A 20,794-nucleotide genomic window follows, 5' to 3' on the forward strand; every position below is an offset into this window, starting at 1 on the left:
GCTGCGGGGGAGCAGCCAACTTCCGAATCAAAGAATCTTGGTTGAATTTCCGCAGAAAGAGCCCCTGCATTTCGATTCACGTTTGCGCCTAATCTTGAATGTGTGCGCTTTATTACCCGCACAATCACGAGTCGCGAGTATGGAGTGGCGAATCACGAATCGTATAAAAAAGGAGCTCAGCTCTTTCTATTCAGTGATCCATTCAACTCGACCTTGTTGACTGATAGACTTGGTATCGGAAGCCCGGCAAGCCAGAGACGGCTAGAGGTGGCAAATCCGACTTGGGCTACAGTGGACGGTCTATACCCCATACATACGCATATCAGCGCTTGGACTGATTACAAATACGCACTGATCTTGCCACCAGACTCTCTTGCACACTCAAGCCGCACAAACTTGATTCATACGTTGTCGACTAACAGAACTGGTCCCAGTACAAGGATTTCCGCAAGGTTTCCACTGGCTGATCTTGTCAGTAACAGCCTTGATCGACATGACTGGCGCCGGCTATCAGCTGCTCCCACGCAGGGAAAGGGAGGAGACACGTCTTTCCATGGATCAAAATATCAAGTCCCTCCCCGAAAAGCATTTACTTCCTCTATCGCTCGATAATGACGAAGACAGTCAAGAATTGACTAGCAGGAAACCTTGCCTGTTGGTCAAGGCCATTTTTTGCATAGTCATCATTGCATCTAGCACTTTTGCTGCCTGCTGTGTGTATCGTCGTGGTGGGGTAACCCCAGTGATATGGGCAAACCGACCCATCACAGACTACTCCACGTCCGCCACCGTCAGCTCCGATTCGCCTGTCGTTTTCGGTCTTGGCATCGGCGACGTCACAGGGCCCATTGTTGAAGTCAACATGATGGGTTATGCGTCCCTCCCGCAAACCAACACGGGCCTGCATATTCGTCTACGATCTAGAGCCTTCATCGTTGGCTCTTCAGATGCACCCACTTTCTTCCGTAAACCCGTCGAAAGATTTAAGAGCTTCATACCAACTGCTGATGGCTCTGCCATCCGATGGTTGTTCATCAACTCGGACATCTGCATGGGTGATACTGCTCTGCGCAAAGCTATCGTCGACCAGCTTCGTGAAAAATATCCTGGCGTCTATGGCGAGCGTAACGTCGCTTTTGTTGGAACGCATTCACATGCTGGTCCGGGTGGGTTCATGCAAGCCCTTCTGCCTACATTAACGTCCAAAGGCGTCATTATGCAAAATTTCGATGCCATCGTAGAGGGAACGGTTCGAGCTGCTGTTCGCGCACACGACGATTTCGTAGCTAGACAGGACAAAGTGGCCAACGGAGGCAGTACGCGTCTAAGCTATGGCAAAACACGGTTGGAAGATGCGCACATTCAACGTAGCCGATATGCCTACGAACAGAATCCTCAGGAAGAAAGGGATTTGTACAATGACGAGGATCAAGATCATGACTTTGGCTTGCTCAAATTCGAGGATATCAGCTCGAATGGAGACAGCTCCGCAGCCGGCTTCCTGTCATGGTATGCGGTACATGGTACTTCTCTGTACGAGAACAACACACTTACCTCTGGTGATAACAAAGGGCTAGCTGCACTTCTGTACGAAACAGCAGAGCAGCCAGATAAGCTTCCCGGGCAGAACGATTTTGTTGCTGGATTCTCTCAGGCTCTTGTAGGGGATACTTCGCCCAATACCAAGGGTGCGTGGTGTGACGATGGGTCGATGTGCGAATACAAGCATTCGACATGTGACAATGGAAAGGGAAAGGAGCGAGTGCAAACATGTCATGGTAGAGGACCTGCTTGGGGTATGAATGAATATCTTCCGACCAGTCCAACCGGAGGGTACGATTGGGCGTCGAACGAGATCATCGCTCGAAAGCAGGTCGACGCCGCGCGTACAATCATGTCACGCGATGCTTTGTCCCGCGACTTTGGAGAGTACGAGGGGTTGACGTTGCTCACCGGACCAGTGAAAAGCGTCAAGATGAACGTCGACATGAGTCAGTACACTGTCTATCGACCTGATGGCAGCCGTGTCAAGACTTGCCCCGCTGCTCTAGGGTACGGCTTTGCCGGTGGCACAACCGATGGTCCTGGCGCATTCGATTTCGTTCAGGGAAGCAACAAGACCGACCACCACAATCCGTTCTGGGACCTGGTTAAAGGCTTCATCAAAAATCCGGGACCGGAACAGATCGAGTGCCAAGCACCCAAAGCGATTCTCTTGGACATTGGAGAGATTCACAGACCGTATGATTGGGGCCCGTCGATCGTCGAGGTCCAGATGCTGAGGCTGGGCGAATTGTTCGTCTTGATAGTGCCTGGCGAATTCACTACGATGGCAGGACGCCGGCTGAAGAGGGTGGTAAGCGAAGCGATCAAACGCGCCGGGCTGGTGGAGGAAGGAAAGGAGCCGATTGTACAGGTGAGCGGTCCAGCATCGACATACGGCCACTACGTGACGACGGAAGAAGAGTACAGTGTTCAACGCTATGAGGGGGCGAGTACGTTGTTCGGACCTCATACGTTGGAAGCATACATGGATGTGTTCTCGCGACGACTCGTGCCGGCGTTGAAGGAAGGCGCACGTGATCTTCCTGTGGGTCCGCAAAAGAGTTTCGATATGCGCAAAACATGGAAACTCAAGACAGGTGTAGTGTACGACAACCCGCCTGTAGGACACTCGTTTGGAGATGTCTTGGAACAACCGCTGCTCTCATACCCCATCCCGAACTCGAACACGTCTCTTTTCAACGACTCGCCCACCACGTCGTCGACTTCGAACATCAGCGTGACATTTATTGCCGCCAATCCACGTAACAACCTCCGTCTGGAAGCAACGTACTTCGAAATCCAACGGTTCACTCAAGACGGCATCTGGAAAGTGGAACGAACCGACGGCCACCATTCGACAACGATGCGCTGGACAAGAACAAATGGGTTCCATGGTTCCAGTGTCTTGCAGATCGGATGGACTGTCGAGCCTTGGACGAAAGAGGGCTTGTACAGGGTCGTATATCTGGGTGATAGGAAGACTCCGTTCACGGGAAAGATTCAGCGATTCGAGGCGGTGTCCAGTGAGTTTTACCTTGTTTAGTAGCGTCATGTAGATACCCGTGATTCGCCATCGTGATATTTCAGACGTGGTGTAGATGTGCGGACCTTGACAAGTCGATGGTTGGTCTCAGTAAGAAGCGGCGCGCACAGTTTATATGGTCAAAAGGACTGGCGTGATATTGCCAAAAATGAGATAAAAGTTACGAGACAAGGAACGACAATCTAGAGCTCAGCGGTACTTAAAGGGTGCCCTTTTGAGCGCTCTCAACAGCCTTGGCAGCGGCCTCGTCCAAGCCGTCGAAGGCGAAGATCTTGAGGTTGGAGTTCTTGATCAACTCCTTTGCCTCTTTCTCGTGGGTGCCCTGGAGACGGACGACGAGAGGGATGGACATATCCAATTCTTGGGTGGCCTGAATGATGCCCTCGGCGATTTTCTTGCACGAGACGATACCGCCAAAGATGTTGACAAAGATACCCTTGACCTCTTTGGAGTTGAGGAGCAGTTCGAAAGCCTTTTTGACGGAAGCAGCGGAAGCGGTGCCTCCGACGTCGAGGAAGTTAGCGGGGTTACCTCCGTTGAGCTTCAACACATCCATGGTGGCCATGGCAAGACCGGCGCCGTTGACGAGACAACCGATGTTGCCATCGAGCTTGATAAAGTTGAGGCCATACTTGGCGGCGTCAACCTCGTCGGGGTCCTCCTGCGTGGTGTCGCGCAGCTCGAAGATGTCAGCCTGACGGAAATCGGCGTTTTCATCAAATCCGAGCTTAGCATCCATGCAGAGAACCTCGCCGTCCTTGGACTCGGCAAGAGGGTTGATCTCGACCTGCGTGGCGTCCTTTTCGTCAAACAGCTTGTACAGCTTCTGGAAGGTTTCGGCAGCCTGTTGCTCCTGCTTGGCGCCGGTGAAGCCGAGCTTCTTGGCAATCCCAAGCGCATCTTGGTTGCTGAGACCCTTTTCAAAATCGATAGGCGTGGTGATGATGGCATCCGGGTTTTCGGCTGCAACCTCTTCGATCGACATACCACCTTGGTTCGACGCGATCAAGACGGGAAGTTGCGTAGCACGGTCGTTGAGCACAGCGACGTAGTACTCGTGGTGTGGTGGACGAGCCTCGGCGATCATGACAGCATTGCAGAGACGACCACCAGCCCCGGTCTGCTTGGTGATCAGGTGGTTGCCGATCATCTTGGCAGCAAGGTCGCGAGCCTCTTCGGGCGTCTTGATCAGGTGAACACCACCCTTGAGACCCGAGTCAAAGTGACCCTTACCACGACCACCCGCAAGCACCTGTGCCTTGATTACGATCTCCTTGCCGCCAAAAGACTGTGCAGCCTTGTATGCCTCTTCGGGCGTCTTAGCGGCGATGTACTTGGGAGTAGCGATGCCGTACTTGTTAAGAATGTCCATGGAAAGGTGCTCGTGGATCGACAGGTATCGCTTCTGAGCGGCAGCCTGACCACCGCGGACCATGGTCCTGGCCATCGAGGCGCGTGTGCGGAGCGCGTTGAACAGCATGATGTGATAAAAGCGAAGCGGTGCAAAGGAAAGAGGTGGCAAGGATGTGGGTTTGAGGAGAGCAGAGCAGAAGGAGAAACAGAATGTGATGACGCCGGTCATATCAGCCAACTAATACCTCGCACAAACACTCACAACTCACACTCACCACTTGTTCAACACGCCGACACCCGAACACGGAAGAGAATCACGAATCATGGGTCGCTTGTTCCTCCATCGCCAGACCTGCTTGGAGCACTGCGCGAGCGAAATCACGAATCGAGCACGGACGCGCGCTGTCCACCGATGATTTTTTTTTTCGCCTTTCCGCTCTGCAACACGGCCAACTCTTCCGACTGGTACAAACAGACACGAGAAGGCGTTTCGTGCGCTCGGCTCTTTCCGTCGACCCTTACTCGAATTCTCGGCTTGAGTGCAAATCGATCACGCACACGCCATAAATAATCGAATCTCTGCCCAAATTTGCCCGATGAGGTTTGTGGCTAGTTTTGCGGATTTCGGATGTCTCACAGCGCGGAGAAGATTCCGAGTCGTGATTTTGGGATTAAAAAAAGACCCTCACAAACCATTAGAGAAGAAAATTTGGGCTGCTACAGTTTGCTGCTTTTCACTTCCAACATGATCCATAAATCAGCCCCTTGAGCTTCCCCAGATTGCACCATCATCATCGGACAACCTTCGAGTCTAATAGTTTTGCATCATGGCAGCAGCAAAGTTCGGATCCGGTGGATCCAAAATGACTATGAAGGCATCATCACGGCCGAGTTCAGCAGCTCGTGCTGGTCCATCAAAGCGAAATGGCGAGGCAGCAAAAGGCAAGAGACAAGCCGTCTCGGAGCAAGTGAGCCACAGTGAATCGGACGAAGACATGGACAACCAAGATCAAATTTCGCTCGAGGGAGACGACTACGATAACGACGAACCGGACACTGAAGACGAGATCGAGGCAGCTAAGGGGCCAGGTTCCAAGAGCAAAAAGACGATCAAACGCAAGCGCAGAGCCACTTCACCCACTTCGTTCGGAAGTGCGCTGGAAGGCCTGCTTGGAATTCCACCATCCACATCGGCTGAAGCAATGGAAACGCTAGAGGAGGAAGCAAATGACGAAAAGGGGGATGCGCAAAGTGAAGATGAGATAAGTGGTAGCAAGAACAAGAGGGCCAAGAGGGCTGTTTCATCGACAAAGGCAGAGACCAAAGTGCCCGCCATCTTGTCGCTCGCGCCGCATCTGCGTCGATCCGCGCAATCCACTACACTTAGTGCACGAGCTGCGCGTATTGCGCTCGAACAAAGACGTCGACGAGAAGAGCGAAGCCATGTCAAGGATGTTATTGGTGGGTGGGGTCCACCGGGCGTGCTTCCCGCGCTCGAGGACGAAGATGGGAATGTGATGGAAACCATGCGCAATGCCGAGGACGATGTGGAACGATTGCAAGAATTCGCGAGTCAAGGCGGCAGTCAGAGCTACGAGCGCAAGCTGCGCAAAGTAGCCCAACGCGGTGTCGTCAAGCTGTTTAACGCGATTCGTGCTGCTCAAACCACCACCGAGGACGACCTGCAAGAGGTAGAAGCCAAGAAGAGTGCAGCGTCAGCCTCTGCTACTGCAAGCGACAAAGCAGGTAGCCAAACAACAGCAGCAGCCTCGGCCAAAAAGGGCGGACTCGCAAGCAAAGACGCGCGCCTCGCTGATCTGAGCAAATCAAACTTTTTGGATCTTATTAAGAAGAGTTCCAAATCCAAGAGTAATAGCGTTGGTGTTACTGCCAAGTAAGAGCGGCATCGCCGGTCCTTTTTGATTCATTCCCACTTTGCATCTGTTTAGCGTTAGAGCAGCTTTGTATACCACCCTCACCCTGTGCCCGTGACTGCAATCGGCCATCTCTTCCAAGAGTCTTGTTGAAGATAATGCCGAGGAATCCGAACAGACCCTTCTTGATGGCGACGTTCTCGATGGAGGCTAAACGTGAACAGTGTAGAACATATTGAGACGTGCATCGTCGTGAATTTTGGCAAAACCTTTGGATGCTCGACAAACACACAAAGCAAGTACAGGTCCAAAGGGTCGTCACCTGCGGCCACACCGATGATGTTGAGCTGGAATCAAAGTCATCACATGGGGTTGGCTTCGTGTGCAACATCGAGTCCAGGCACCCGAATCTTATCGGGTCTCAGGAGGGAACATCATTCGTGATTAGGCGCTCGAGTGTGACGTTGTACAATCACTAAACGTGAAAGGAATTCAAGAGTGTGGAGACAAATCTCCGCAGAACAAATAAAGACAAAATAAAAATAAATGAAGGCAAATTGAAGCAAATCAAACAAAGCACAGCGAGCCAGCGAGTGAGCAACGCTGTCGTCATCCTGCACGCGTTGGTGTTTGTCACTTTCAAGTTCGCGCACGTCCGTGTGTGTTTCACGAATCGTGGGAATGTGGGCGGCGTTTCCTTGGCTAGAATCACGAGTGTACAGTGAATACGTTAAACGGTAAATCACGAATGCCAACCAAACAAAAACAGAACATAGTCGTGGGTGATGGGTGCACGGTGCCACAGCCAGGTGTCTGCAACCAACTCCTTTCCAAAAAGCACAAGTGTAGGCTCGCTCCCAGATCACTCCATCTAAGACAGCATTGACCCAACACCTTTTTGGTATTCCATCAAAGCAGCCTCTTCATCCACCTACAACACCGCCGCCCTGTGTGCGATCAAGCTTAGAGCACATCTCTAATGCAGTCTTGAGCTGTGTCGCCGTCGAGCATCAGCTACTTCATCTCAACCGCGTACAAGCAAGTCCAACCATGTCGTCTGGAACCTCGTTTGCAGACCTCGCCCACCAGGCGTGGGACGCAGCTACGCAGGTAACTGGTCTCGCATCCCTGAATGAGAACTCTACTTCCGACTACGACGACAACAACAACGACGAATCGCAGTCAGCAGATGCCGGCGATCCAGACAAGAACCCTTCTGACGACACGGTGCAGAGCCCTTCTCACGAAGGAGACTCGTACCGCGGAGCGCCGGGAAACCATCCGAACGATCCAAGTGCTCGCATCAATCATCCAGATGCCGTCAACGGTCATGCCCACACATCCCTCAATGAGTCTCCTGCAAATCCCAAAATACGCAACCACGACTCGGACAATGTACAGAAAGCGGAACATAGCTCCTCTTCCTTCAAGCATCCCCACTCGACCCATCACAAACATGACATGGGTCAGGCCATGATTGAGCGCGCTCTCGGCGACGATAGTCTCACCGCTCAGCGACAGGGCACCATTTACGACAAGCAACTTGAGAACGAGATGGACGGCTCGTACAGAAATATTCAAGAAGAAACCAAGCCCGTGTCCGCTGCAGCTGAACTTGGCCAGCCTGTTCACTCTGAACGAAACAGGCCACACGATGGTCAAGTCCATTCCGAGAGCGCCGAGAACAACTCAGATGCGCATCAGCCTCACGCTGCCAACCGCGGTCCATCGTGGGCCTCCCGTCCCGATGACAAGCAACGCGCCAAAATCGCAAGGATGAAGGACGAGCAGGCCAACGGCACATGGAAACGTCGATTCTCCAGCTTTGGCCCATCCTCCTCCGAGGCACCCTCTACACCTACGCACAAGAACCCTGAAGAAAAGGAAAAGAGCGGCGGTCTTTTTGCTGGCATATTCGACTCGGATTCCTCTTCACGCCCTGGTCTTAACATCTTTGGCTCAGTCAGTGTTAATCGAGCCAACACGGCTCGAAGCGGCCTCAACAAAGATCACAATGGTGATGTCTCTACCAGCGCCGACCACAAACACACCCCAAACGCACTGCCTGCGTCCCGTCCCGGAGCCTCTCGTAACTCTAGCCAATGGGCTGAAAATTCCAACAAGTTGCGCACCGCTTTCGAACCGCCGACGCCGTCTGCTGAAGCAGCGTCTGATGATGCCAACACGCAGCAGAAAGATAAGGCCGATATGCCGACCCCAGAGCTCTCACCTGATGATCAGAGACTTCGCGCCATCACCAAAATCATGCTCGGTTCTGGCAAGGACAAGGACAGGCAAGATCCCACCTCTCCCGCTGCAGCATCACCATCGGGCCTCAGCGGAGAACCACAGGCTCAGACACGATGGGCTCAGCTCAAGAAAAAAGTCCGAGACTCTCAAAAGGTTAAGCAAGACCAGCAAAAGTCGAGCGCCTTCGGCATCGATCTCGCCAAGGAACTGCAGACCGGTATCTTGCCTGTTTTTCTCCTCAAAATGGCCGTGGAGCGCGACGAAGCCAAGCGTCGTCGCATCCCTATCCTGCTCAATCACCTTCGTCTTCGTGTGACCGACAGCGTCAATCCGATGCACAACACACACGCCGTCTTCCGCATCGAACTCGAGTACGGAGATGGTCTTGTCAAGTGGGTCATCTACCGAGAGCTTCGTGACTTTATCAACCTCCACGCTCACTACCGAGCCGCTGCCCTTCGAGGCTACCTCGGCAGATCTATCGGCGGCAACTCGACCGAAGGCGACCTAGGTCTACCTAGCTTCCCCAAGATGAGTCTTCCCTACTTCAATCAGCTCCAGAGGCAGGGGAAGACCTCTCGCGCTGACTTTGCAAGGGCTCAGCGAGATGCTCTCGAGAATTACATCATCGAGCTCATTCGACGCACGATGTTCCGTGCCGAGGCCAATCGGCTTTGCAAGTTCTTTGAGATCTCAGCGCTTTCTGTCTCGCTTGCGAGCCGAGGTGGTCACCAGGGAAAGCAGGGCTACCTCCGCATCTTATCCCGCTCCTCGCGTAAAAAGGATCAGAAGAGCGTGCTCACGCCAGCGCGATGGGCCAAGGCCTATGAGCCCAAGTGGTTCATCGTTCGCGAAAGCTTCATTGCCATCGTCGATCAGCTAGACAGTCTCCAGCTCTACGACGTCTTCCTCATGGATAACGACTTCAAAGTCGAAAGGCCTAAGCGTCTCTACAAGCAGACCATGCACATTGCCCACGGCCTCACTCATAGCGACGACAAGAAAGCTGCAGAGGTTGAGAGCTCTGAACAGCCCGAGGCCTCCAAAGGCGCGAGCGGGAACGAAGCTTCATACGATCAAACGGCTCTCCTGACGGGGGGGCACTTTAAGGATGTCGACCCCAACAAACGAGAAGAAGCGCACAGCGACGAGAGACATGCCAGTAGCCATACTTTCTACATTCGCAATGCTGAGAGGAAGCTTAAGCTCGTTGCCAAGAACGAGCGCATGATGGAGCAATTTATCGTCTCGATGCAGAAAATGGCTTCACGTAACATTTTTGGTGGTACGAACCGCTTTGAGAGCTTTGCGCCAATCCGCCTTAACGTGTCGGCACAATGGCTCGCTGATGGACGCGACTACTATTGGAACCTGAGCAAAGCGCTCATGATGGCCAAAGATCGTGTCTTCATCCATGATTGGTGGCTCAGCCCCGAGCTGTACCTGCGTAGGCCAGGTCATCCCAAGTGGAGGCTCGACAACGTGCTAAAAAAGAAGGCCGAGGAAGGCGTCAAGATCTTTGTCATCATCTACAACGAGGTCTCGAACAACTTTACTCCCACCGACTCCAACTATACCAAGCAACGACTCATCGGTCTGCACCGCAACATCTTTGTGCAGCGCTCGCCCAGCCACTTTAAGACCGGCACCTTCTACTGGGCGCATCACGAGAAGCTTTGCGTTATTGACGAGACCATTGCTTTCATGGGCGGCCTGGATCTGTGCTTTGGTCGATATGATACGCCTGCCCACGTGCTTGTCGATGATGCACTCTATTACAAGCGAGAAGGAGAATCCGAGTCAGACCACGGACTGTCCTCAAAGCCAGGATACCTGGGCCCAGTCAAGGACGGTCGAGAAGCGCACATCTGGCCGGGGCAAGACTACGCCAATGAACGAGTCATGGAGTGGCACACGCTCAGCAAGCCGGCCGAAGACCTTTTCGCGCGCGACAAATTCCCAAGAATGCCCTGGCACGACATTGGCCTTCAACTCGTGGGTCAGCCGGCCCGCGATTTGTGTCGCCACTTTATTCAGCGCTGGAACTTTTTGCTGCGTATCAAGAATCACACTCGACAAATGCCGTTCCTTGTTCCCCCTCCAGATTTTACGCCGGAAGAGCTGCAGAAGTACGGTCTCACGGGCACTTGTGAAGTTCAGATCTGTCGATCAGCAGGCCCTTGGAGCTTGGGTACCACTAACAAGGTGGAGCACTCGATCCAGAATGCATACCTCAAATCGATTCAGATGAGCGATCACTTTGTCTACATCGAAAACCAATTCTTCGTAACCTCGACCGTTATGGAAGGCAACAAGATCGAAAATAAGATTGGCGAGGCTCTTGTCAACCGCATCATCCGTGCTCACAGGGAAGGCACACCCTGGCGTGCGATCATTGTCATCCCTCTGATCCCAGGATTTCCCATGCCGATCGACCACGCAGATGCGTCATCGGTGCGATTGATCGTCGAACTGCAAAATCGATCCATCTCGAGAGGAGAGCACTCCATATTTGGCAAACTGCGCAGGGAGGGAATCGATCCCGAGCAGTACATCAGCTTCTTTTCCCTGCGTACGTGGGGCAAATTGCGTGGCGGTCAGCTGACCACCGAGCAGATCTACTTACACGATAAGATCATGATCGTCGATGATCGCCTCGTGATCATTGGGTCTGCCAACATCAACGAGCGTAGTCAGCGCGGCGATCGTGACTCGGAGCTTGCTTCGGTGATTCGCGATCACGACATGATCGACAGCCGCATGGGGGGCCAGCCGTACAAGGTGGGCCGTTTTGCACACACGCTTCGAATGCGGCTTATGCGAGAGCATCTTGGAGTTGACGTCGACGAGCTCGAGGCCAATGAGCGACGGAATGCCGTTCATAGTGACGATGCCGAGTCCGAATCCGAAGGCTCTTTCGATGCGGATGATACTGAGCTGGCAGACTCGGACGATGAGTGGGATCCAGATCAGGAGCAGAGCCACGGCGGACTTGAGAGGAATGGCGACGCACAATCTTCACCGGACGATCTGGTGGAAGTGCCAACCAACAAGGATGTTCTCAAGCACAAGGCATCCAACCTGGCCGACCAAGGCAGCGGAACCGCCTCGACGGTACGTCGCCAGATCAAAGAGACGCTCAAGGGCAGCAAGGAGAGGATGGAGATGGAGGCAGTGGGAACTCGAGCAGACCCGGCTTCCTCCGACTCGACCAACCACAACGAGAGGTATCAAGCTGCACGTATCGAGCGAGTTGCACAGGCGCTGCGCAGCCAAGATACGGACAAATTTGTCGACGGTCAGTATGACAATAGCTTGGAGCCAACACTGGAGGAAAAATTGATGGTGGAAGATAGACTCGCTGTGAATGGCAAAGCTCACCACTCTACTGAGGGCGAAACAAAGCGAGCGGGACATGGAGGGCAGCGCCGAACCTCTGTGGATTACCGTCAGCTGCTCGGCTCACTGAGCTCATCCAGCCTGGGCCCTGAACGGGAGACGGACATGCTGCGCCGCACGGGGCAGCAGCGAGGGCGTTTTCTCAGCGATGGAGGAACGGACGATGTGCATCGAAAGGTGGCGAGTCGTATGTCGAACGATCTGTGGAATCTGCCTGCAGCGTCGCTCGACGTTGACCCGATGCAATTCCAGGACCCAATCGACGATTCGTTCTACGTCGACTATTGGCTCACTTGCGCTGTACACAACACGCAGATATTCCGTAAGGTGTTCAAATGCGTTCCCGATGACACGGTGACGACATGGGCCGAGTACAAGGCGTTCGGTGCTTGGGCCGATCGTTTGGCACGCTCAGGCAAATTTGCCTCGAAAGAGTCGCGATCGGAACGCGATGCGCAAGCTCACAGCGTTCCCGGTGCCAGTGTAGGTGGACCCGTCGGACAGGTAAGCAACCGAGAGTCGACATCGGATGCCAAACAGGAAGACTCTTCACAAGTGCCTTCGACTTTGAGAGACGCTTCTTCCGCCGCACAAGGCCAAGGCCAGACTCAAAACGGTTCGGCCGCTGCTGGGGGACCACCCAAGGAGAGCAGGAAGGAGGTGGAGGGCTTTTCCAGCCGCGAGCTCGACCAGATGGAAGCGATGCTCGAGGAGTGCAGAGGATCGCTGGTGCTGCATCCAACTCGGTTCTTGGAGGCAGAAGACCACTCGAACAACTTTCTATTCGCCATGGATCGCATCAATCCGTTGTTGATCTATGACTGATTCGATGACTAGTAATGTATGTTTTGTCAGCGCTTCTGTATGTGAGTGATGTGATGTTTTTTTAAGGCAAGGCGGGAATGTGGTGAGATTCGTGATGGTACAAGTACAATGATGAATTGTTGCGAGGCGATGATGAGAGGTAGACCAGAACCTAGTCTAGAGATGGCTGTGTTGGTGGCTCAGGTGTCTTGGTTGCTAGCGTACAAGCGGGTGTACATGCGACACATGCTTTGGTAGGCCCTTTTGTCGCCGGTCCTGTAGAGGGTTGCGGCGTCGACGTTGAGTGGGCTATCTGGTTCTGGAGAATCGAGCAAGGCCAGGATGGCGGTGCAGGCAGAGCTGAGTGTCCATGCTGGGGACCATTGCGCCTGTAGGATGTCGAGGCAGATCTCGCCGTCCTTCCAGGCGACGTTGGGGTGGAAGATCTTTGTGCGGAACTTGATCGTTGGTGGTTTGGTCGGGTATGTAGGCGGGATCAGGATGGAAAGGTGGAATAGGCCGCAGGCGTAGTTGCCAGTGCAAGGGCCGCGAAGCAGGGCGGTCCATTCGAAGAGATCTTCGCCTTCGACATCGTAAGGTCGCAACTCGAGCAGGTCCGGATTCGCCGACGCACTGCGTGCCGTGTTAGGTGCCAGACCGAGCTCGCGCGACGCGGTCTGGTATTCTTTCAGCAGCCGTTTCGTCGTCGTTGCCAATGCCATGGTGAGGACGACGAGCAGGTTGACTCCAGTTTTCAACTTGTGCCAAAACGGTTGGTTCTGTAATACGTGCCTTGGTTCGCTAAAGCAGCCGTCGGGTTACGATTCGAGGATGATGTAGGTGGTAGGCTCGGTCGGTCTAGCAAAGCGTAACAAATGCGCTCCTTTCACACCATTCACGATTCTTGATTCACCTTGTCTCCACATTCACGATTCTCGTGTCTTGCTCGTTGTTAATAAACTCGTGACTGATATCCGGCTTCTTGACAAGGGCACTTCCCCGGACCATGCAGCCACAAGCACGGGGAAGCAACAAAGGTCGAGTATAGCTGCTGAGGTCTAACAACTGCCAGAGGCCATAGTCACGAGTAGAGGCAGGAAAAATGGAAAGATCTAACAATCACCTGCAACTAATCGTGAATCACCGATCTTGACCATGGACGTGCAACACGCAACCGCGGGCGTGCAAAGAGAGTCACAAGCACGATGTAGACGGGGCAGCGATTCGTAGAGTGATGCAAGGCACGAGATTTAGTCTGATTCGCAAGCCTTCATGTCCTTGCGCTGATTGAAGGCACGAAGGTCTGGGGAAGTACTTTGACGATGATGCGTGATTCGTGGTTGTGTGTTGTGTGCGCGAGATGTGGAGGCGAGGTCATACCACCAAGCGAGTCACGCAAGGCACGAGGTGGAGAAGGAGCTTCGTTCCTCCATGTCTTGAGATTGGCATGGGCTGCGCGGCTTTGAAGCAGCAGTCACACAGTCACACTCTGTGACTTGCATCGCAACCGTGGTGCTGGGCGCCAGAGCCAAGTCGCTTGATTATTTTTAAATTCACGATTCACGATTGTCAGTCGTGAGTGCTCACCGAAATCTTTTTCGAGCTTCTGCTGTCTGACAGCCAACGTTGCATGCGATTTCGGTGCTGACATCACCACGCACTCCACTCTTGACTTGTTCGTGTCAACTCAGAAATGCCGATCTGGAAGGACATGGGTCAAATGACTGCTCGCTCGGGTTCGTCGGTCGTGCTGCTTTACGATCTCGGTTGCACATCTGCCAAAGCCAGCGAACCCCGCCGTCTGTGCGTCTGTGCACAGGTCTTGAGTCAGTGTGCATGGAGCTGAGCTGTCAGAGCTCAGCTAACTTAGCTAGCTATCCATGGCAAGAAGCAGCACAAGGAGGAAAGGAGGAGCTGGTCAGCAGTCCATACCTCTAAGCACATCGCACCGAGTCCACTTTCAGCTAAGCTTGTGATCGCACTTGTATCTGCTCAGCGTCCATTCCATCTCTTCTCTTTGTCGCACCACCATCAACACTACAGCAACTGCCGTTGCCGCGCTTCCTTTGATCTGCGTCGAAGCTTGCTTCCACCCTGACAAGCACCCTCAAGCACTTGTACTCCATCCACCTCTTTGCTTCGCGCTTTGCCTGCTCTGACTCAACATGAACTCGTTCTACTACGACAGCGTCCTGGACGCCTTCAAGAAGCCCGAGGTGGGCATCCCTCCCATCCCGCCTCACCTTGAGCACCCCATCGTCTCAACCCAGTGGGGCCACACGTACCTCTGGGTCGTCTTTTTCATCATGGCGGGCTTCTCGCTGCTCTTCTTCATTTCGTCCCAGCGCGCCTCGTACCGTTACCGCCTCATGCACACCACCACGTTCTTCATCACTGCCATTGCTGCGCTCTCCTACTTTGCCATGGCTACCGGTGTCGGTAAGACGCTCAGCACCATTGGCGGTGGTCACCACGCTCCTCGTGAATTCTACTTTGCTCGATGTAAGTGCAGCTACCAATCGAAAAGAGCCGGAAGGCGACTCTTTTCTGAGACTTAAGCTTGAACTGCGGCTGACTGCGGCTTACTTGTGACTCTCTACGATGCTCGTCTACAGACATTGACTGGGCGCTTACCACGCCTCTGCTGCTGTTCGACCTCACGTTGCTTGCTGGGCTTCCGGTTGCCGAGATCATTGTTCTCGTGCTCGCGGACGAAGTCATGATTGTGACGGGTGTGATTGCTGGTGTTCATCCGACCAAGACGGGCAAGTGGGGCTTCTTTACGTTTTCGTGCATCGCTTTCGCGTGGGTGTTGCTGCAACTCGTCACTTCGGGCCGCTCTACCGCCTTCCTTCGCAGCCCCAAGGTGGGTGGGCTGTACAACCAGGTCTCACTTGCTTTGGTGGTTGTCTGGACTGCTTATCCTGTTGCTTTTGCGCTGTGCGAGGGAACTGGAAAGCTCAACCCGGATGCAGAGATCCTCTTCTTTGCCATTCTCGATGTGATCGCTAAGCCTCTTTGGGGCGCTTGGCTGTTGCTCGCTACTCCGGACGAGGGACACGTGCTCGTACCCGAGTCGCTCTGCGCCCCTGCTGGCTCGCCCGCCTCGGGTGGCTACGGCGCCATCTCTCAGGAACCCCGCGCTGAAGACGCCTAAACCACTCGATTACCGCGTTGCACTCGCCCCTTGTGCATGCTGCAATAAGCAGAGCTGCTCGACGCTTTCGCATCCCTTCACCTCGACCCGACCCGCGCTAACGCAATGTACCAGTCGAATACCCTTGAACTTGTCGGTCTCGCTGCCTCGCTCGTGCTCCTTTCTCGAGATGCTCGCGCTCGCGCTCTCGCTCTCGCTTCCACTTCTCTTTGTCAGCTAACGTTGGCTTGAAAATCATCACCATGGCTGGATCTTTTATGCTCGAAATTTACGCTTTGCTGTGTGCTCCATTCACGGATCGTGACTGTGACTTGGTTTGTGCTCGAGTGCGTACAAGGAATGTTGGTCGCCAGATGCGTAGGGCAGAGATAGCGGCAACCGTCTGCGAAGCAGAATTTGGAAACGGCTCAAGGTTAAACCTGTCGAACTGATGTGGGCAATGGCAAGCCGCTGGGATCAAGCTGATGTGCAAGCGGGTGAGTTTATGTACATGAGTGAAGAGAAATTCAACCGAGACAAGGTGGTTTGTACAAGGTGTGACAGGCTATCTCTTGTATCGCAACGGTCAAGTTCAAGCAAGCCAAACAGGGTAGTTGTGAGTGCGACTATAAGGCCTTCTTTTCGCTGGCGGCCGACTCGTCGGCAATACGCTTTTGAGCCAACTCGGTCTTCCTTCTTTCCTGTCTCCTGTGCTGACCCTTGGTAACGAGCGGTTTAGGCTTGACGTCAGCGAACAGACTCCAAAAGCTCTCGAGCGCATAGCTCCCCAGAAAGTCGATCGCCATGGCAGCCACCAGTCTGATCTGGTAGCCACTGTGCATCTTGACGAGTTGCAACCACTCGTTCAACTCGGGGACGAACTCGGTCGCACCGGCAATCGCAATTCCACCCACACTAACCAGTCCGTAATAAAGATACTTGTTTTCGCGAATCGACTCGCGCCATGGACGTCCGATGTAGTTGACCGCAAACGTCGAGATGGTTTGCGAAAGACCCAAAAGGTACACGCCCGTGTTGAGCAGTGACGGCGCAAACTTGGCTTCCAGATCGATAATATCGTCGGCCGACTCGTACGCCATCGACAACGTCTGGATGTAGTACATGGAAGCAATGTGCAATGCGGTTTGAGTGAGGATCGAACCAAACACATATGCATTCAGAATGTTGGCTACCGGCCGTTCTTTCGACAGCTTGTCAATAGGTTGACCACGAGAAATGCATAGGAAGCAAACCGAAGCGAGCATTCCCGAGATGGTCACTTGATAGTCGCCGAATTTGATACCGTCCAAATAAAGCACGGACAGCGAGTAGGCCTGGATCAGACAGTTGAGCGCTAGGATCTTGTACATCTGAATCGTTGCTACCAGCGTACATCGTCCCTGTCGGATAATAGCGATGATCGAAGACACATTGGACAACTTGGACGTGAACGGAGCAGCAACCGATGCGTCTCCCAGACGAATCTGAGGCGGTCCGTCGTCCAAATCAGCATCCGCCATGCTCGAAGTGATGGCCGACAAATCAAACTTGGCAGTGCGATCCGTGGTTCGTGCCGTGTTCATCTTTGCCAGCGCATCGTCGCGTGCCTTTTCGAGTTCCGGGAACTTTTCTTTGAGCATGGGTGGTACGGGAGGAGGAGCTTGACCAAAGCGAGCAGTGAGCGAGAGTTGCGATTCGTACACCTTTTTCATTCGCTCCATCTTTTGATGCTCAGCAATCTTGGCTAGGTCCTCGGGCGTTCCATCGAGCAGCGCAACACCGATGTTGGCCGCTTTCAGCGCGCCGACGTCGTTGGTTCCGTCACCGGCCATAAGCGTAATGTAGCCGAGCGATTTGAGCGAGTTCAGGATAAACTCCTTTTGCGACGGAGAGACACGTGCATAGACCCACGTGTTTTGCACCAGCTGGTTCCAGGATACCGCGTTGTCCTGGTACTGCTTCATTGCGACACCCGTGATGCAGATGTCGTATTTGTCAAATAGCGTGGTGTCGATGCTATCGGATGCCTTGACGGGGATGATGACCTCTTCGTCTACTGATCGCCAGACCAGGTCCTGCTCCGAGTTGCCACCTTCACGAACGTCCAAGATCAGCGTCTGACGGTCCACGATCTCGACCTGAGTAGCAACGTGCACAGCGGTCAACGGGTTGTCACCGGTGATCATGATGCAGCGGTGCGAAGAGTCGTTGAGCTGCTTGAGCGATTCGACAGCATCGGGCTTGAGCGGGCAGTGGAATACGAGGAAGCCAGCAAACTTGAGGTCGGCCTCGACTTGATCTCTCTGAAGGCCGTTGATGGCGTTGGTATCGTTGGCCGAAATATTGTCAACGAAGCGGTATCCGAGCGCCAGTACGCGCGATCCACGGCGTGTAAAGCCCTTGTAAGTCTCGTCGTAGTGGACAGGGAGCTGTGCAAACATGGCCTTGAGCGTCTCGGGTGCGCCCTTGACAGCAAACATGATGCGACGGTTGCCGGTCTGGTCGATGACATGATTGACGGTCGACATACGCTTGAGTGCAGACGAAAACTGAAATCGACGACGGATTTGAACACCAAATCGATGCGGACCAGCTTTGGGGTCGGTGGGGGTCAGCATGTCGCCCTTGTTGAGCTTCCAGTCCATAGCCTCAAGCGTCGTCTTTTCCATAGGGTCGCCAACAAGGCCGTCCTCTAAGAGTACGAGTGCGTGAGCCGAAGCAAGAGTGAGCGTGGTCTCGGCCGAAGCTTGCTTGAGCGGGATCAAGGGCGAGTCACCACCGGGCGAGCAGTTGACGACACCCTGCACTTCGAGATCTTCGCCAGTAATGGTTCCGGTCTTGTCAAAGCAGCAGACATCAACACGACCAGCGTAAGGGATGCGGAAAGGCTCCGTGCAGAAGATCGCATATTTGGCGAGGGCCATGAGCGAAGCATTGACTGCCATGGACAGCTCCATGGGCAGCTCAGGTGGTACTACCGAGGTGATGATCAAGACGCAATCGAGTAGAAGCTTGCCCTTGGGCCGTTCCATCTCGGTGCCGCGGACCCACACGTAGCCACTGGCAGCGATGGCAAAGATGAGCAGGAAACCGATGAACACGAAGCTCTCCAGGTTGTTTGCAGTGACACGCGATTCGTTCTGGAAGACCATGAGACGAATAAGCTGACCCTGTGATGTACCAAAGCCAGTGCGTAGGACGATACCGAGCGCGCCATTGTCGGGAGCACGCATTTTGGCGTAGCTGCTGTCAGCTTCGGGGGCAGTGGTCTGGAGGACCTTTGTGCCACCGAAAACGACATTGTTTCGGTCGGCGCCGTTAACGTCGAGGATGTCCTGACCGTCTCGCAGCTCGATGTTCTCCTTAAGAAGAGGAGTGCTCTCACCCGAGAGCATGGCCTCGTTGACAATAGTCGATCCAGCAACAAGCAGCAAATCACAGGGGGTTGCCGAGTCCTCCTTGGATCGGTCAATCGACACGAGGTCGCCGGGAAGCAAGTCGGACGTCATCATCTCTGACCATTTTCCGACACGGTAGACCCAGATTTTGTAAGGCTGAATGGACATAGTTCTGAACTCGCTGAGTGTTCGCAGACGTTGAAAGACGACGGTGCACTCGAATACGACGAGCATAAAGAGTGTGAACAGCGAGTAGTACCAGTACTCGTCAAGCATCCAAAGACCAACGCAGAACACCTGAAAGACAAAGAAAGGCGCCACGGCATGTTCGAGGAACAAGTCGACAAACTTGGGCTTAGGGATATCCAGCTCATTTTTGCCAAAGGTACCAAGCGCCAGCTCGACGTCCTTCTCGGTCTTGAAGCCGCGGTTGGACTGGAAGCCAGACAGGTGGGGCTTAGCATCGGCAGGGTACGGCAAACGGCGGAAGGTAGGCTCCTTGATCAGCGGTGAAACAAAGATGTCTGTAGGTGCAGCAGAAGCGTCCGGGGTAGCGAGGATATACTTGTCGGCTTGATAGGTGAAGGATATCTCGATGGGCAGATTGGTTCGCTCTACACGGTCGAGCGAGACGATGGCTCCTTCGCCTTTGTGCATGAGAGGATGGACGCGGACGAGTTCGGCATCTTCAAGACCCTTGGCCGTAACGCAGGTGGTGAAGACCTTGGCAGCTATGCTCCATTTGGTGACAAGGAAGCTGAGAGCATGACCAGAGACGAGGAGAACGGTAAAGACAAAGGTCCATTCCTCAGACTTGACCCACTTGTCATACTTGAGGAAGTAGGCATATGCCCAGACGGGGTAGAGCGAGAGAAAGGGGAGCACGTAGAGGTGGAGATGAGTTGGGATGCTCTTGTGCAGCGAGACCGAGGCGATCTCGGGCGACTGAATGGCGATCCTCATTCTGGACGAAACCTACACCACTGCTCGACTGCAGACTGTTGCGAAGGGATCGAAAGATAGAAAGGAGCCCTGTGCGTGGTGTGCTGAGCGCAACAACTTTCCTAGTTAGAAGATCTTCCTTGAAGAGAACAACGACCAGTGGACGGAATCACAGAATGCAGTCCCGATTCCCATCGAAGCACGAAACCTATTAATTGCTGAAATTCTGAACGGAATTTGAACAACTTAGCCTGCTCCACGTCGACTCGTGCGCGGCCTTCCACCAACCACCGTCACGCCCACCGCCGCGTGCTCACACTCACGACTCTCATTCGTGAATCATGAATATTTGAGCATTGTTAGGATTTGGGCTTACATCACGTGTCGTTTTCGCTGTCGCACGAATCAAATCAAAAGCTCTGAACACGAATAAAGGCACGAGGTGGTGCAGAGACCGAGACGCGCGCGCGTTTGCGCAAGCGTGAATCGGTGGAACTTCAAGAGAGCAACACCAGAAAGTAAAGTTACACTTTGTTGCATCGGGCGGGGT

General features: G+C 53.8%; 7 protein-coding genes across 7 annotated transcripts; 4 read left to right on the forward strand and 3 right to left on the reverse strand.

Moving 5' to 3' along the window:
* Nucleotides 1-493: 493 nt before the first annotated feature.
* UMAG_11352 (uncharacterized protein) lies at nt 494-3,088 on the forward strand (the record flags this gene model as incomplete). The annotated part of the gene is made up of 1 exon (XM_011388442.1): nt 494-3,088. The coding sequence occupies one exon, from the start codon at nt 494-496 to the stop codon at nt 3,086-3,088; it is 2,595 nt and encodes an 864-aa protein (XP_011386744.1).
* Nucleotides 3,089-3,287: 199 nt separating this feature from the next.
* Nucleotides 3,288-4,568, reverse strand: UMAG_11353 (putative succinate--CoA ligase (GDP-forming) subunit beta; the record flags this gene model as incomplete). The annotated part of the gene is made up of 1 exon (XM_011388443.1): nt 3,288-4,568. The coding sequence occupies one exon, from the start codon at nt 4,566-4,568 to the stop codon at nt 3,288-3,290; it is 1,281 nt and encodes a 426-aa protein (XP_011386745.1).
* Nucleotides 4,569-5,268: 700 nt separating this feature from the next.
* Nucleotides 5,269-6,339, forward strand: UMAG_00369 (uncharacterized protein; the record flags this gene model as incomplete). The annotated part of the gene is made up of 1 exon (XM_011387955.1): nt 5,269-6,339. One exon carries the CDS (start codon nt 5,269-5,271, stop codon nt 6,337-6,339), a length of 1,071 nt encoding a protein of 356 aa, XP_011386257.1.
* Nucleotides 6,340-7,365: 1,026 nt separating this feature from the next.
* On the forward strand, nt 7,366-12,789 carry UMAG_00370 (putative phospholipase D; the record flags this gene model as incomplete). Its single annotated transcript, XM_011387956.1, has 1 exon — nt 7,366-12,789. The coding sequence occupies one exon, from the start codon at nt 7,366-7,368 to the stop codon at nt 12,787-12,789; it is 5,424 nt and encodes a 1,807-aa protein (XP_011386258.1).
* Nucleotides 12,790-12,968: 179 nt separating this feature from the next.
* UMAG_11354 (putative ubiquitin-conjugating enzyme E2) lies at nt 12,969-13,490 on the reverse strand (the record flags this gene model as incomplete). The annotated part of the gene is made up of 1 exon (XM_011388444.1): nt 12,969-13,490. The coding sequence occupies one exon, from the start codon at nt 13,488-13,490 to the stop codon at nt 12,969-12,971; it is 522 nt and encodes a 173-aa protein (XP_011386746.1).
* A 1,443-nt stretch (nt 13,491-14,933) lies between these two features.
* Nucleotides 14,934-15,925, forward strand: UMAG_00371 (uncharacterized protein; the record flags this gene model as incomplete). The annotated part of the gene is made up of 2 exons (XM_011387957.1): nt 14,934-15,270; nt 15,384-15,925. The coding sequence occupies 2 exons, from the start codon at nt 14,934-14,936 to the stop codon at nt 15,923-15,925; spliced, it is 879 nt and encodes a 292-aa protein (XP_011386259.1).
* A 605-nt stretch (nt 15,926-16,530) lies between these two features.
* On the reverse strand, nt 16,531-20,265 carry UMAG_00372 (putative P-type ATPase; the record flags this gene model as incomplete). Its single annotated transcript, XM_011387958.1, has 1 exon — nt 16,531-20,265. One exon carries the CDS (start codon nt 20,263-20,265, stop codon nt 16,531-16,533), a length of 3,735 nt encoding a protein of 1,244 aa, XP_011386260.1.
* Nucleotides 20,266-20,794: the final 529 nt, after the last annotated feature.

Source organism: Mycosarcoma maydis, chromosome 1 (genome assembly GCF_000328475.2).
Source record: "Mycosarcoma maydis chromosome 1, whole genome shotgun sequence".
NCBI lineage: Eukaryota > Fungi > Basidiomycota > Ustilaginomycetes > Ustilaginales > Mycosarcoma > Mycosarcoma maydis.